General features: G+C 40.4%; 1 protein-coding gene across 6 annotated transcripts in view; it reads right to left on the bottom strand.

Annotated features, from left to right (window-relative positions):
* Positions 1-16312, bottom strand: part of ATP11B (ATPase phospholipid transporting 11B (putative)) — a 218702-nt gene that overhangs the window by 24270 nt on the left and 178120 nt on the right. For 3 of the 6 annotated variants that reach the window (XM_089675574.1, XM_089675573.1, XM_089675575.1), the window contains exons 28-29: positions 6595-6760; positions 3050-3135 (exon numbers count right to left, since the gene is read on the bottom strand). In XM_089675574.1, the coding sequence (XP_089531700.1) occupies positions 3050-3135; positions 6595-6760 (252 nt within the window). The remainder of the gene's footprint in view (positions 1-3049; positions 3136-6594; positions 6761-16312) is intronic. The other 3 variants (XM_089675572.1, XM_089675576.1, XM_089675571.1) reach the window with 1 other exon arrangement.

The raw sequence follows: 16312 nt of genomic DNA, 5'->3' as shown, positions 1-16312 counted from the left end.
AAATGATTCAGAGAAGGATTGGGAGAAAGTGCTGTGGTCAGCAGAGACCAAAATTGAGTTCTTTGGCATTAACTCAACCCACCGTGTTTGGAGGAAGAAAAATGCTGACTGTGACCCTAAAACACCATCCCTACAGTCAAGCATGGAGGTGGAAACATTCTGCTTTGGGGCTGTTTCTCTGCTGGCATGGAAATTTTGTATTGTTGGTCGAACTTTAAATGTGTCATATATGAGTGTTATTCATATGTCTCTCGTGTGGCTTAATTAAAGCTCTGAAGGCTGCGATTGGGCCATGCGCATGTACAATGTATGTATTACAGTACTCAGCTCGGTAATGGATGAGATGGCGGATCTGCGCTTATAGACCGGCGTGTATACCACCACGGCATTCGATGCGAATGCCGCTGGCAGTAGACCGCGGGCCTGTATCCACATATCAGCAGCATAGTACCACATGGACTTCGTGCCGCAAGGCGCCAAGCAGTACGAACTCCGCGTGTAGGCTTATGCATATCTTACAACCTATTACCAACTTGAAACTGTATCTTGGATGGATGTGTTTTAATAAAGATCGTACCGGGCCCATCCAGGTACAGACTGGTGTTTAGCTTAGGGAATGCTTGTACAAAGAATTTACATACCAATAGGAGCTAGTAGGACAGGAAATATGCCCTCCATAGAAGGCTCATGGGGGGGAAGGGGAGGAAGTTTGCTGACCTCAGAAGGCTCATGGGGGAGGACCAGTGATAGATAATAGGAAAGACTATGCTCCAATCGGAATGTACATCCTGTGTATAGGCACTCCCCATTGCTTTGTTCGGTGGGAGGGGATTGACTTTATTCATGTGGGGGGCATGTGTGTGCTTGTAATAAAACCGAGGGCTGAGTCTGAAGCCGGCCCTTATGTGAATTCAACCATCAACCTGAGAATGTCGTGTGATCATTCTAGGGTAACGGAGCTCCATCACCCACATTTCAACAGAAGCTAAAGTAGTTGGATGGGCAGGAATCGTGTAGTTTAGCTGCAGTCGTGGTAAGCGAGATTCGCACAGCTTTATGGGGGATTTCTGCGCATCCAACTGCGAGTACTCACGGTAAGGAGAAATTCGTTAAAGCAAATTTCCAAGACACTGCTAAAGGTACAGGCCGACTTTGCTGCATTGAGGGGCCAATGGATGGGGTCAGGTAACGTAAAATATTGGATGAGAACCTTCTTCCCTCAGTCAGAACACTGAAGATGGGTAGTGGATTGGTCTTCCAGTATGACAATGACCCAAAACATACAGCCAAGGCAACAAAGGAGTAGCTCAAGAAGAAGCACCTTAAGGTAATGGATTGGTCTAGCCAGTCTCAAGACCTTAATCCTACAGAAAATTTATGAAGGGAGCTGAAACTTTGAGTTGCCAAGCAACAGCCTTAAGGATTTAGAGAAGATCTGTAAAGAAGAGTGGATCAAAATCCCTCCTGAGATGTGTGCAAACCTGGTAACCACTACAAGAAACATTTTACCTCTGTGCTTGCCAACAAGGGTTTCTCCACCAAGTACTGTCATGTTTTTCTTGGGGATCAAATACTTATTTTACTCACTGAACTGCAACTCAATTTATAACATTTGTATCATGTGTTTTTTCTGGATTTTTGGTTAATATTCTGTTTCTATAATTTAAAATACACCTATGATAAAAATGTATAGATCTTTCATTTCTTTGTAAGTGGGCAAACCTACAAAATCTGCAGGGGATCAAATAATTATTATCCCCACTGTATTCTAAGAGATGACATGGCAGCAGCAGGAATCATATGTTTAGCTTTTTTTTGCTTTTTTTTTTTTTTTGCTTTTTAATGTCGCATTAAAAAGGACATAATTGAAAAAAAAAAAAAAAAAAGCCTCGCTTTCATTTGTAAATAATTTTGCTCTGCTTTGTGCCAGAATCATCTTTGTGTAATGTTAAATAGGATTTCAAATTTCAAATTATGGATTACAATTTATACCTATTATCGACATTTACTTTTTTTTTTTTAAATCAATGCTAGTCAAACTAGAAAAAAAAGTCTATTTTTTTTCACATTTTTGTCTATAGACTGTGTAAAAAAGGAAATCATATTTTGGAGGCAGTATTACCAAAAGAAAGCCCCCTTTGTGGATATACAGTATGTTTTACCTATGAATTATCTTATCTTCAGTCTTCAAACTTACGGCTTAATTACTAGGCCCATAGCTGGAAATCCATAGGCAGTGTACAGGTGTGGGAGCTGAATTAATATTCGGTATAAGTTTCAGTGTCTCATTATGTTCAAACTATAAAATTCATAACTTTCTTTGTTAATAATAACAGTACTTCAGTGAGGCTCCAGCAGTTTACCACACCCACTCCAGTAGCTGCTTCAAATTGAATTTTTAAAAAATAGAAATCCTAGATTTATTTTTACCTACTGAAATACAGCACAAACTGCATAGTACAATGAGAATTCTCTATATAACATCATTTCTTTTCTTTTTTTTTTTTTTTCAGTGTGTTGCTTCCTACTGCTCTGTTTTCAAACCCATGAGTCATAATTGTGAAAAAGAAAGTACAAATAAAAATACATTTACAGTGGAACATAGTGTGAATGCACACTGAAAGCCCAAGCACAAAGAAATTTTATCCAAAGAAACAAACACCAATCAAAAAATAAACCATAAAACATATAGCTGGCCTGCCTTCTGCAGCCTAGAATTATCTAGCATGCACCAAATATAGTTTTAATTGTACGTTTATCCTCCATCAACAAGCGCTCAAATCATGCTGAGAAAAGTAACACAATAGCACAGTAGGTCTGTTATCAGAGTGTCATGCTAGGGATTTTAACGCACGACATGCACTCTTATTGCAGGCTCTTGGACCTGATAAAATAAATAAATAAAAGGAATAGCAAACTGAACAGCTGGCAGCTCTGGCTGTTAACATAATGGTACTCATGCCTCGCTCCATCTCTCTAAGTGCTGGTTAGTAGAGCCTCAGCATGCATAACAAATAAAGTGGATGAGGAACCTCCCCTCCTACTCTACCTAATTTTGCTCAGCTGATTCCTTGCCCGTGACAGAGGCTGCAGGGCGATGAACTCGTCACTTAAAGTAACTCTGTTGGAATACATCTATAGGTGGACAGAAAAGTTATGTAACACACATCATGTCAATAAGAATTAGTCATTTCAAACATGGGTGAGGAACTTCAACACATTAAAAGCAAGTAGTGGGAAGAAAAAAGACTTGTGTATCATCATGCACAGTAAAATATTGGAAATGTAATGCAATACAAAGTAAATTTGCTTGCCATTCTAGAATATTTCTGTGGGCAACACATCGCTTGCCACACATCTTCATTCTGAACACCTGTCCTTACAACAAAATTAAAATGCAGACTAATCGATCTACATATAAGGGGGCTCATTTACATCAAAGACTGATATTTCTATACGTTATTTTCATAAAAAAACATTAAGGATTACACAGTAAAAATAAAAAAAACAGGCAAGGCTATAGTTGACATGTACACACGTCAAAACTTTATTATGGTAGATTACAGTTCACTTGAATTTTTCTTACTGTACTAGATTGAATTGCTGACATTTGTATGTAACAAAAGCATTTAAAATCATGCTAGATATTTGCAAAACAAATATATTGGTATTAAAATATTGCGATGCCAAGCCACCCATATAAGTAACAATCTACAGAGTTCGGCTTCTGTAATATTTTTCAAGTTTAAAATAATTCATATTGCTGGATTATGAAAGTATTTACATAGTGCAATAAGGCTATCGTAATTGATTACCCATAAAAATGACTCTAAAACATTTATTGCTGTATAAAAAATGTCCACAGAAATTCCAGTTTCCAACTGTGATTCTATATCTCCCCCAATGCAACTTTCCTGTAACAAAAGGTCTAGAAATTTCCAATAAAGACCCTGTACCTTTAGCCCTCCTAGGGCCAATCTTCTTTGCTTTTAGTGGTTTCCCATAGAATTTTATAGGTCTTAGAGGAGAACTACACTATATTGCCTAAAGTATTGGGACACCCCTCCAAATCACTGGATTCCGTTTGCTTCAACCACTTCCATGGTCACAGGTGTAAAAATCAAGCACCTAGGCATGCACGCTGCTTCTACGAACATTTGTGAAAGAATGGGTCGCTCTCAGGAGTTCAGTGAACTCAAACTAAAGACCTCCAAACTTCATTTGGCCTTCAGATTAGCACAACAGTGCATAGAGAGCATCATGGAATGGGTTTCCATGGCTGAGCAGCTGCATCCAAGCCTTACATCATCCAGTGCAAAGCAAAGCCTTGGATGCAGTGGTGTAAAGCACGCATCCATTGGACTCTAAAGCAGTGGAGATGTGTTCTCTGGATTGACTAATCACGCTTCTCTCCCTGGCAATCCAATGGATATGTCTGGGTTTGGTGATTGCCAGCAGTACTTGCCTGACTGCATTGTGCCAGGTGTAAAGTTTGGTGGAGGGGGGATTATGGTGTGGGGTTGTTTTTCAGGGGTTGGTCTTGGCCCCTTAGTTCCATTGAAGGGAACTCTAAAGGCGTCAACAGTCCAAGACATTTTGGACAATTTCATACTCCCAACTGTGTGGGAACGGTTAGGGGATGGCCCCTTCCTGTTCCAAGATGACTGTGCACTAGTGCACAAAGCAAGGTCCATAAAGACATGGATGAGTGAGTTTGGGGTGGAAGAACTTGACTGTGCTGCACAGAGTCCTGACTTCAACCCAATAGAACACCTTTGGGATGAATTAGAGCAGAGACTATGAGCTAGGCCTTCGCGTCCAACATTAGTGCCTGACTTGACAAATGCGCCTGTGGAAGAATGGTCAAACATTCCCTTTGACACACTCCTAAACCTTGTGGACAGCCTTCCTAAAAGAGTTGAAGCTGTTATAGCTGCAACAGGTGGGCCAACTCAATGTTGAACTCTACAGACTAAAACTGGGATGCCATTCAAGTTCATGTGCGTGTAAAGGCAGGCGTCCCAATATTTTTGGCAATATAGCGTATTCGAATACTGTGGTGTTGGATTTGGAGAGAGGAAATAATAAAAAGTGGTATTAACCCAAAAACAAAAAATTCTATATATTGCAGCTTACCGATGCTTAAAGAAGAGCTCCACCCAAAAAGGGATGTTCCACTTTAGGCCCCCTCCCCAGCTCCTGTTTGTGAATTGGAGCTTTTGGGGAGGAGTGGGTACCCAATTTTGATAGGTACCCGCTCCACTCCCACTTCTGTTCCGACTGCCTAGGCGATCAGAAGTGGAAGTTGTCCTCCCCTCTCCCTCCCACAGTCTTCTGAGACACGCAACAAGTGTCTGCTGACTGCTGGACCATTCACAATGTGCAGCGCTGCTTGTGCATGAGCAGTGGGCGAACGGCTGAGAAGCCACAAGGGATCACAGCCAGGTGCCCATAGTAAAGATGCCAGTGCCGGGGACACACATACACAGGGAGAAAACTTCTGGGCCAAGCAGAGCGCAGGAATGCAGGACAGTTGGGTAGTTGTTTATTAAAAGTCAGTAGCTACAGTTTTAGTAGCTGCTTCTAACTTTTACACAGGAGACTGGAGCTCTGTTTTAAGCTTGACAGCTGCATTAATAATTTTATTTTTTTAGGCTTCTTTTCCCCTTTACTACCTGGTGATCCTGAGAGTACCAAACCTCCTGTCTTAAGGTGTCTTGACGTTACTGGAAGAACAATGGAGACACTTTGGACAGCAGCATTGTCAATCTGTATAGAGTGCAGTGTTAGAGGCACTAGCAGATTTAGATGGACTTCACATAAGTTACTAACAAATTAAAGTTGAACTCAAGTAAACATGTTTTAAGCAGTTACAGCAACAGGTTTTTCCCTTGCGGCATTAAAGTTTTATATAAATTAAAGTTGTCCAGTGTAAGCACCCCTAGAAAAGTGTTAAACTGTTTGTCTGAACCCACTAACTGCCACTTTCCAGGACAGCTTGGACTGTTAAAAGGAAGTTAAAATAAATATTTACCGGCTGGATCACCAGGTGAAAAAAGGGGAACAAAACTTAAAAAAAAAAAAAAAAAAAAAGAAAACGAATGCAGCCACCACATCTGATTGGTAAACTGCAATATAATACGTTTGTTTTTTGGCTTAATATCGTTTTAAATTTGAGACTCAACTCCCCAAGCCTGATAGTTAAAATGGAAAAAATTACAATATTAGAACCATTTGTGACAAGTACTTACAAAGACAAGACAAGTACTTACAAAGGCAAATAATGGCTATGTAGCATATATGTGTGTAACATTCCTGTGGCATTAATAGCATTCTGTTAATTTGATGGTTTGTCTTCTGCTTTGTACTACATAGCAAACCAAACAGAACCCTAATAACGGTTACCCCAGCCTTTTATATTTGAATAGATAGATGAAGCAATGCTGAATATTGCTATTGAAAGACTGCATTGTGCACATCTAGAATTTGCTACAGTGGTTCACATCTTGTTTGTCATTTTACAAGAAATTGAAATTCTTACTAAAATAACCTTTCTGAAAAAAAAGTCTGATGACCATGTACAGTTCTTGATACCTGTGCCTTCTCTGTACTTGTAGGATAAAGGTGTCTGTACACCACCTTCTTCATGACGTCAAGAAACAGACAAGCAGTGATGACGATGATTATGGCAAACCATGCAGATCCACTGGAGAGCAGCTGCACGAACACAAAGTACATGTCCTGTGTGTGCAAAAATGGCCTGTAGAACAGGTAGAGAAAACAAAATATATGAGCTAGGTAATCACACAATCTATACTTGTGTATACTGCTGCAAAGATTTGGCGTGCACAATAAGTTTCATTCTTTCCAAACATCATAACAGGGCATATTCTTAATTTTAGACCTTGTTCATATAAAAACCAATGGAAAAATACACAGATTTGACTTGCAAAGGCTTGTTCACACACACTTGCTTATTTATTTCATATGCCTCTGCAAGGACACAAAGAAAACTGTTCATGAAGCTTGTTTATTGTTTGGTCAGAGACATTCTTACCAATGGCCTGCTAGAGGTCATTTTGTAGGGCTCTGGCAGTGCTCACCCTGTTCCTCCTTGAACAAAGGAGCAGATTCCAGTCCTGCTGATGGGTTAAGGACCTTCTACGGCCCTGTCCAGCTCTCCTAGAGTAACTGCCTGTCTCCTGGAATCTCCTCCATGCTCTTGAGACAAGAGCTCTGGCAAAAGCACGTATTGATGTGCCATCCTGGAGGAGTTGGACTGCTTGTGCATTCTTTGTAGGGTCAAAGTATCGCCTCATGCTACCAGTAGTGACACTGACCCTAGCCAAATGCAAAACTAGTGAAAAATAGTCAGAAAAGATGAGTAAGGAAAAAAATGTCAGTGGCCTCTATCTGTAAATCGTTCCTGTTCTGGGGGTCGCTTTATTGTTACCCATCTAGTGCACCTGTTTTTAATTTCATTAACACCAAAGCAGCTGAAACTGATTCACAAACCCCGCTGCTACTTAACTAACCAGATCAATATCCCAGGAGTTTGACGATGCTATACTTTGATTAAAAAGTGTTCCTTTTAATTTTTTTGAGCAGTGTATATACTGACCACTGCAAACTGAGGATCCTCATTCTTTTAGCACATTAGAGGAGAATAAGGGCTTGTTTGGATTATTTTCACTGAGCTGCATTTTTCTGCACACCATTGCACATGAATGATTAAAATAGAACACAACAATAGTTTTCCAAGTGCCCAGTTTACACCATACATGTGCATTGCTTTGTAATAAAATACAGGTCAACAGACATGATATGAACAAGCCCTGAACCTGATTGCTATGTATACCAGAGTCTCTGGTAACGATGGTAAATGTTCCTTATACAGTGCCTTGAAAAAGTATTCATAACCCTTGAAATTTTCCACATTTTGTCATGTTACAACCAAAAAAGTAAATTTATTTTATTGGGATTTTATGTGGCAAAGTGGCACATAATTGTGAAGTGGAAGGAAAATGATAAAAGGTTTTTTAAATTATTTACAAATAAATATCTGAAAAGCGTGGTGTGCAATTGTATTCAGCCCCCTTTACTATGATACCATTAACTAAAATCTAATGGAACCAATTACCTTCAGAAGTCACCTAATCAGTAAATAAGAGTTCACCTGTGTGTAATTTAATCTCAGTATAAATACAACTGTTCTGTGAAGCCCTCAGAGGTTTGCTAGAGAACACTAGTGAATAAATAGCATCATGAAGCCCAAGGAACAAACCAGACAGCTCAGGTTTAAAGTTGTGTAGACGTTTAAAGCAGGGTTAGGTTATAAAAAAAATATCCCATGCTTTGAACATCTCACAAAGGACTGTTCAATCCATCATCCAAAAATGGAAAGAGTATGGCACAATTGCAAACCTACCAATACATGGCTGTCCACCTAAACTGACAGGCCGGGCAAGGAGAGCATTAATCAGAAAAGCAGCCAAGAGGCCCATGGTAACTCTGGAGGAACTGCAGAGATTCACAGCTCAGGTGGGAGAATCTGTCCACAGGACAGCTATTAGTAGGCCAAAAATCTGACCTTTATGGAAGAGTGGCAAGAAGAAAGCCATAAAAAGTCCAGTTTGTGAGAAGCCATGTAGGGGACACAGCAAATATGTGGAAGGTGGTGCTTTGGTCAGATGGGACCAAAAGTGAACTTTTTGGCCTAAAAGCAAAACGCTATGTGTGGTGGAAAAGTAACACTGCACATCAGCCTGAACACACCATCCCCACGTTGAATCATGGTGGTGGCAGCATCATGTTGTGGGGATGCTTTTCTTCTACAGGGAAGCTGGTCAGAGTTGATGGGAAGATGGATGGAGCCAAATACAGGGAAATCTGAGAAGAAAACCTGTTAGAGTTCGCAAAAGACTTGAGACTGGGACAGAGGTTCACCTTCCAACAGGACAACGACCCTAAACAATAAGAACTACAAATGGAATAGTTTAGGTCAAAGCATATTCATGTGTTAGAATGGCCCAGTCAAAGTCCAGACCTAAATCCAATTGAGAATCTGTGGCAAGACTTGAAAATTGCTGTTCATAGACGCTCTCCATCCAATCTGACAGAGCTTGAGCTATTTTGCAAAGAAGAATCGGCAAAATTTTCACTCTAGATGTGCAAAGCTGGTAGAGACATACCCAAAAATACTTGCAGCCGCTAGTCAAACCAGATCCCACGGAGGAGAGGGGCCTGATCATGGCGCTGTGAGCCTGTGACATGAAGAAGCTCCAGACGCCGACTCTATGGAGGGTTCGGTGCCTATCAGCGGAGTGTGGATTGAGGAGGAAGGCAGAATCCCAAAGGAGGACCGATCCTGGAGGGATCCCAGAAGGGATTGCAGACTGGAACTATACCTGAGGGAGCATGAGACCATGGAACACCTGTAAGCACAGGACACTCTGAACAGACTGAATTCCTGCCTAGATCCCCCCCACAGGGTGACTCTGTATACAGGGCCAAGAGACAATGAAAGGGACAGAAGAGCACATAGAGAAATGGAGCCAGCATACCAGGTTCGGATGGTGATGGTGAGTTGCCGTGGGCAACGGCCGGATGATTACGCCAATATTGTTTTGTCTCTATTATAAGTAAATGTATACCTGAGAGGTGGGACTGGGCGGTCAGAAGATTAAGGTGCTGGGTGATCTCAGAGGTTAAGGGAGTGTGCAAATATATTCTCTAAAAGTTATACAGGACTGTATATGTGACAGAGAACATCTAGGAGGAGGGGCCTCACACAGGTGTGATGATATCGTTTGAGCTTATCTGCTGGTTATCTGTTTGCTGCTCACAATCAATATGAAGAGTAGACCCGCTAAGGGAGGAGGGGTAAAAACCCCGCAATCGAATTAAAACATGAGTACAATTAAGAAATATATGCCAATACAGGAAAAAAGTCCCGAGATACATTGCCCTGAGAAACAACAGGAAGGAAGCAGAAAATATGATGGGGAGCAAACTAGATTGTCATTTGGAATGCGGGATGGAAATTTGACGAATTAATCTATAAATACTGATAAAGTAATAGAGCAAAATGTGATGGAACAACAGGGAACTATATCTCAAATTCCTACAAAAACCGAGATGGTGGAAATGTTCGCAAAATTGGAACGTTCCATGAAAAATTAAATGCCGGTGATTCATAAGTATCTGGGACGAATGTTAACAAGAGTGGAAGAAGTGCAAGGAAAAATGGAAAACCAGGCCCAGCACATTATCAAATTGGAAATGCAGGTGGAAGAGTTAAAAAAGGAACAGAGGACGTTATCATACAATTTAGAGGAACCAGAGAAGGAAGAAATAACTTGATGGTTCAGGGCCTACCAGAAGATGCAAGAGAAGAGGACCTGCAGGAAAAAATAAGAAGTGTGTTTAACCTATTGATAGGAAGATCAGATACAGACCCATTAAAAATTGAGAGAGTGCATAGAACTAGACATCCGCCAGGAATTACATCAGAACTTCCAAGAGATGTGATTGTCCATTTTCATTATGAGGACAGAGAGAGAATATGGAAAAAATTGCGTGAGACAACCAAAATACAATTTGGAGAAATGAAGTTGCAAGTTTTTGCAGATGTAGCTGCTGAGACTCTGTCCTGAAGAAGATTGCTGAAACCGTTATTGGATCAGATGAGAGAGAAAAGAGTTCGGTATAACTGGGGGTTCCCGGAGTGCCTGATCGGGTGGAAAGATGGGAAATCAGCAAGGCTGAGATTCCCAGAAGAACTAAGAGACTTTTGTTAAAAACCAGAACTACAGAATGTGGTTATTGTTGGGTGGTCAGAAGGGTCTAATGAGAGAGCGGAGTTAAGAAAGGAGAAATGGCAGCAAGTAAATAAAAGGAGAATATAGCCAGAGGTGGGGTCGGGGGACAGGAGGGGTGAGGAAGGGGAAGCCAATAGTGTTGACCTTTGGGCTGGGGATCTAGGTCCCCTATTCCCAATGGGATGGTTTCCCCCTGTGTGTTTTTTTTTTAGTTTGTTTCCTTTTCCACCTCTCTCCTCCCCTCCCTTCGTCTGCCCTCCCCTCTGTTCCCCATCTGGTTTCATTGAGGAAGCTGGAGTAAGATATGTTAGATATGGCGGGACGTCTGGAGGCCTAACAGGACACAAAATAAAAAAAAAAAACCCATGTTGAGAGAGGGGGATCAGGACAGGTGTGCATGTACAGAGCCATATCCTAAAATAGGAATCACTAGTAGGGGAATCCCGCGTCAGATTCCAGGGCAATATATAGGCTAGAGGGTTCTTAAGAGCAAGTTGGGTATTGGATGGAAAGGGGGACGAGGTGTGGGAAGTGGTGAGGTGTGGGGTGCGATAGGGTAGATGTCCATGATTTGAATAGCCTATGTCCTCCTACCTGGAAATGAAAATGTAGAGGGGAAACAAAATAGTAAACAGACATGAGTTTGATTAATTTTATGACCTATAATATGAAAGGTTTAAATTCTCCGACTAAAAGACATAAGATACTGAGGGAAGTACATCAACATTCTATAGATGACATACCTATGTTATGATACCAATGTAAAGCTATATTCGGGCAACTATCCAACCTGGCATTATGCGGATTCAGCAATAGGAGGGCTAAAAGAATTGCAATTGGATTTTCAACAAAATATGGGTTTTGAGGTTGAGGAGAAACTGGTAGATTCAGAAGCTCGGTATCTAGGCTTAAGAGGGAAAATGCAAAGACAAAAATACACGTTGGTTAATATTTATTTCCCAAACAAAAATCCAGAAGTATTTCTTCAAGAAGTGCTTGGGAAAATTATGAATTTTAAGAGGGGTAGTCTGATCGTGGCAGGATATTTTAAATCTTTGTTTGGATCCATGGATGGATGAATCTTCGAGTGCGTACAGAGAGGGAGGTAAAAAATTAGGAATGTTGAAAAAGAGGTTACACCAAAATCAACTAATAGACAAATAGAGAGTGAAACATCTTACAGCAAGAGATTTTACCTTCTTCTCTTCTGTGCACAGATCGGATTCACAATTGGACTATATATTAATACAGCACAGACAATTGGAATCCCTGATTAAATCTGACATAGAGGTTATATCTATCTCGGATCATGATCCTGTCACGGCGAGACTACGGTTAGGAGGTGAGTAGAATAAGAGGGATATGTGAAGATTAAATGAGACACTTATACAAGATCCCGAAATAGAGAAAAGATTAAGGGAAGAGATTGAGCAATTTTTTGCTCTGAATGAAACTGAGGAAATATCGGTGGCTACAACTGTATATGGGAGGCACATAAAGCCTCTATATGAGGGGAATCTTGATAGCTGTAGGGACAAAAAAAAGGGAAAAAAAAAAGGAGACAGAACTGTAGCAATCAAACACAGGGATGGATGTGAACCTCCAATTTGCTAAAGGAACTTCCATCTTGTATCATGTCTACTCCCAAATCAGGCTTCCTCCTCCAATCCCCCCCCCCCCTCAGGAATGTGGTCTGTGTTAAAAAGGCAACAGGCCCCAGTGGGAGAGCTCCAGGGCTATAAACGTCCAACCAAGCTGGGGCCTAGATGTCTGCTAACTTCTCAATCGTAAAGCCATAAACCAAGTCCTTCACTGAGCTCAAAGACATTCCAGATAAATAGTAAACCAGACACCACATTCAACATCCATTTTCCCCTATGATTACATATCTTGGATTATGAAAGACTTACACAAACATGGAGCACATATTCGGATGGCTCACTTTAATACAAATCGTTTGAGAGATTACATCCCCTGAGATCAACAGGAGAGACAGAAAATAATATCTCCTTAACCATCCCAGCAGGTATGACATTTCATATGTAGATGTTCAGCAGACGATTCTGCGTATTAATCTACCGTGGGTGGAATGTTACATGTACCTAGGAAAAGTTATTGACCAAAGTATAATTTCTGAGGGCTTTGGTCAGAGCCTGAGCTTCCCGCCTCCAACTCCCTCCCCAAATGAGGCGATTGGTTCTCTGCTTCAGGGAGACACCCTGCTGAGTTCCTAGAAAAGCTAAGCTAAGCTGAGTTGAGTAAAGTTGAAGATTCTCCCTTTTAACATCGGAAATAACTTTGGGAGATAAGGCATCCTTTTGGCTCATGAAACCTGATCCGCTTAAACCAGGATGTTTGGCAAGTACTTTACCTCCCTAAATTCCTGTCATCTCTTTGCTGTGTTATTGCTCTCTGTATATTTATATATATATTGGCTACATCTTTTCTGTAAATATTTTTATTGCACCCTTTTGACCTTTTAGAAATAAATCTTACTTTCTGAAAGTGTTGAACTGTTTCTAAAGCTCTTTAATACAAACTAAGAATCCCTGCCTCTGAAGAGCGCTACTGTGTGTGTGTTTTAAACTTCGGTATATCTATGCCTGTGGGGACAGTGGCATACCGACGCTTATGCAAACATCATAGTGTTATTGTTGATATTGCTGAGTTTCCTCTTTCTCTGTACAAAAAGGAGGTGGTGGCAGTATGAAGGGTTAATTGCGTAATTAACCTGACCCAGTAACAATCGCTCCCAGGCTGCCGGCACACAGGCTGTGGTCCATTAGCTGGAAAATCTTTGTGCAGGGTGCAGCTGGGCGTGGCATTGTTATGCACGTGACAGCGTAGTCTTAGATTGGCTAGTCCTTCAGTCACGAGTTTGGTGAGAAGGGCTGGGGTCTGATACCACGATCATCACAGGAAAATAAAGGGGGTAAGGGAAGTGTTATAGAAATTAGAACAGGTACATTAAAAAAAAGCAGGATATAGATTTACATCAGAAGATTACCCTTAAAAGAGAAGAACTGAAAGATCTATTGGAACAGGAAACAAGGAAAGTCTTTAACAGAGTATCAAAGGAAAGATACCAGTGGGGGAATAGACCAGGAAAATATCTGATGAAAATATTGAAGGATAAGAAATCAAAAAATTATATAGAAAAAATTAAAGATAACAGTAAATTGGTATACTCCACCACTGGTATCGCTAATACGTTCCAAACGTTTTGTAGTAGGCTTTACAAGGTGAACCCTACAAATCAGAAAATAATAGAGGAAGAAAAGAGAAGGAAAAGAAAATAATTTTTAAAGGCGGCACACCTACCAAGAATATTAGAAGATAAATTAGTAGCCTTAGAACAAGTAATTTCCCAGGATGAAATTAGAGCGGCCCTGAAGAGTATGGAAGGAGGAAAGAGCCCAGGTCCTAATGGATATACGGTGGGTTATTATAAGAGATGTAAAGAGTTATTGGTCCCTAGACTCTGTAGATATATGAATGAGTTAGGTGAGGGGATGGAAATGAGAGAAGAATCACTACATGCATATATAACAGTTATCCTTAAAGAAGGGAAGGATAGTTCACAATGCGCCAGCTATAGACCTAAATAACTATTAAGTATTGATACAAAATTATTTGCGAAAGTGCTAGCTACCAGGATGAAAGAGCTGATGCTGGAGTGGATACATCTAGATAAAGTGGGGTTTATTCCAGGGAGGGAAGGGAGAGACAATAGTCTAAGAACATTGCTCCTCTTACAAAAAGCAAAAAAAGGAAAGCAGCCAACAATTATACTGTCGATTGACGCAAAAAAAGCTTTCAATAGGGTAGATTGGGGATTTATGATAAATACGCTAGAGGCATTAGGAATAGGGGCCAAAAAGGTAAGGTGGATAAAAGGGCTTTATAACGGCCCTTCAGCAGTAGTCAAGGTGAATGGGTCCTTATCAAGGACCTTTAAAATATATAATGGCACTAGACAGGGATGTTCATTATCCCCGATGCTATTTTTCCTATCCCTGGAACCACTTTTGGCTTTGGTAAGAAAGAGCACGCATATTACAGGAACTAAGATAGGAGGAGTAGAACATAAGGTGGCAGCGTATGCAGATGATATGCTGTTTTACATTGTGAACCCTAGACTGACATTGCATAATTTATTGGGCTTATTAAAACGATACGGGGGGCTGTCAAACCTGAAAATAAACCCTTCAAAATCTGAGATCTTAACTATTAACCTTTGAAAGGTAGAGATGCAGACCCTGCAAGAAGACATTCCATTTACATGGAGGGAGAGGGAATTAGGCTACCTGGGAATAAAGTTAACCTCCTCAATAAAGAACTTATACCAAGTCAACTATATTCCATTAATAAATGAAATTAAAGATGAGTTGAGAAGACTGTCAATGGGGCGGGTCTCATGGATTGGGTGTATAAATCTGGTTAAGATGGTGATAGTCCCAAAAATCCTGTATAAATTTCAAATGCTCCCAATATATCTACCAGGATCTTTTTTTAGGATAAGAAGAAAATTGATACGGAGGTTTATATGGGCTAAAAAGAAACCAAGAATTAAGTTTTATGTAACAACAAAAGAGAAAGGAGGATTAAATCTGCCAAATATGAGGAAGTATTATATGTCGGTGTTATCACAGGTGGTAGATTGGACACACAACTCGCAAGAGAAAAGTTGGGCTAAAATGGAAGGTATATTAAGTAATACACTATTAGAGAGGATTATTTGGATCCTACGAAAGTTTTGGGATATAGATGAAAATAGTAGCACACTGACACAGGAGGTTTTGAGAATATGGGATGGGTTTCACAAGTCAATGGGCTGGAACAATTCACTGTTGATGCCCCTGGTGCATACAGAGTTTTTTTTCCACCAGTGAAAGATAAAATTTCTGGGAAATAGTTTAAAGATAGAAATGTACGGTTAAGGGACATAGTAGACAAGGGGAAGTTATGCCCTTTTCAAGAGTTAAAGAGCAAAAAAAGATTTATTTTTTACATTACGTGAAATGAGATATTACCAATTAGGACATTTTGTCTCAACACTCCCCCAACCACTGAGGATGCCGGAGGACATGCTTCCATTTGAAAAAAAATGTTCTAGGATAGTACATAAACATGTAACCTCTAGGTTATAGAAGATCCTTATAGAATGGATGGGATCTAAACCTCCGTTATTCTTAGAGAAATGGGAAAGAGAATTGGGTACAAAAATGAATGAGAAACAGAAGAATAAAATGTTTAAGTTAACGCACGGGGTGATGAAAATGAACACAGCTGAAATTAATTATAAATATTTACCCAGATGGTATTTTACACCGAGTGTGGCACATAAACGAGTAGAAATTTCACCACTATGTTGGAGGGGATGAGGGGTTAGGGGGACAATGGCACACATCTGGTGGGATTGTCCAAAAATACAGGGGTTTTGGCAAGACATAATTCAATATATACAGGAGATCTTGGGGATAACTATTCAA

Source organism: Staurois parvus, unplaced genomic scaffold (assembly GCF_062004578.1).
Source record: "Staurois parvus isolate SC_StPar_1 unplaced genomic scaffold, SC_StPar_1.0 ptg000155l, whole genome shotgun sequence".
Taxonomy (NCBI): domain Eukaryota; kingdom Metazoa; phylum Chordata; class Amphibia; order Anura; family Ranidae; genus Staurois; species Staurois parvus.
The sequence above is the reverse complement of the archived record's forward strand: the minus strand, read 5'-3'. Positions and strand labels throughout refer to the sequence as shown.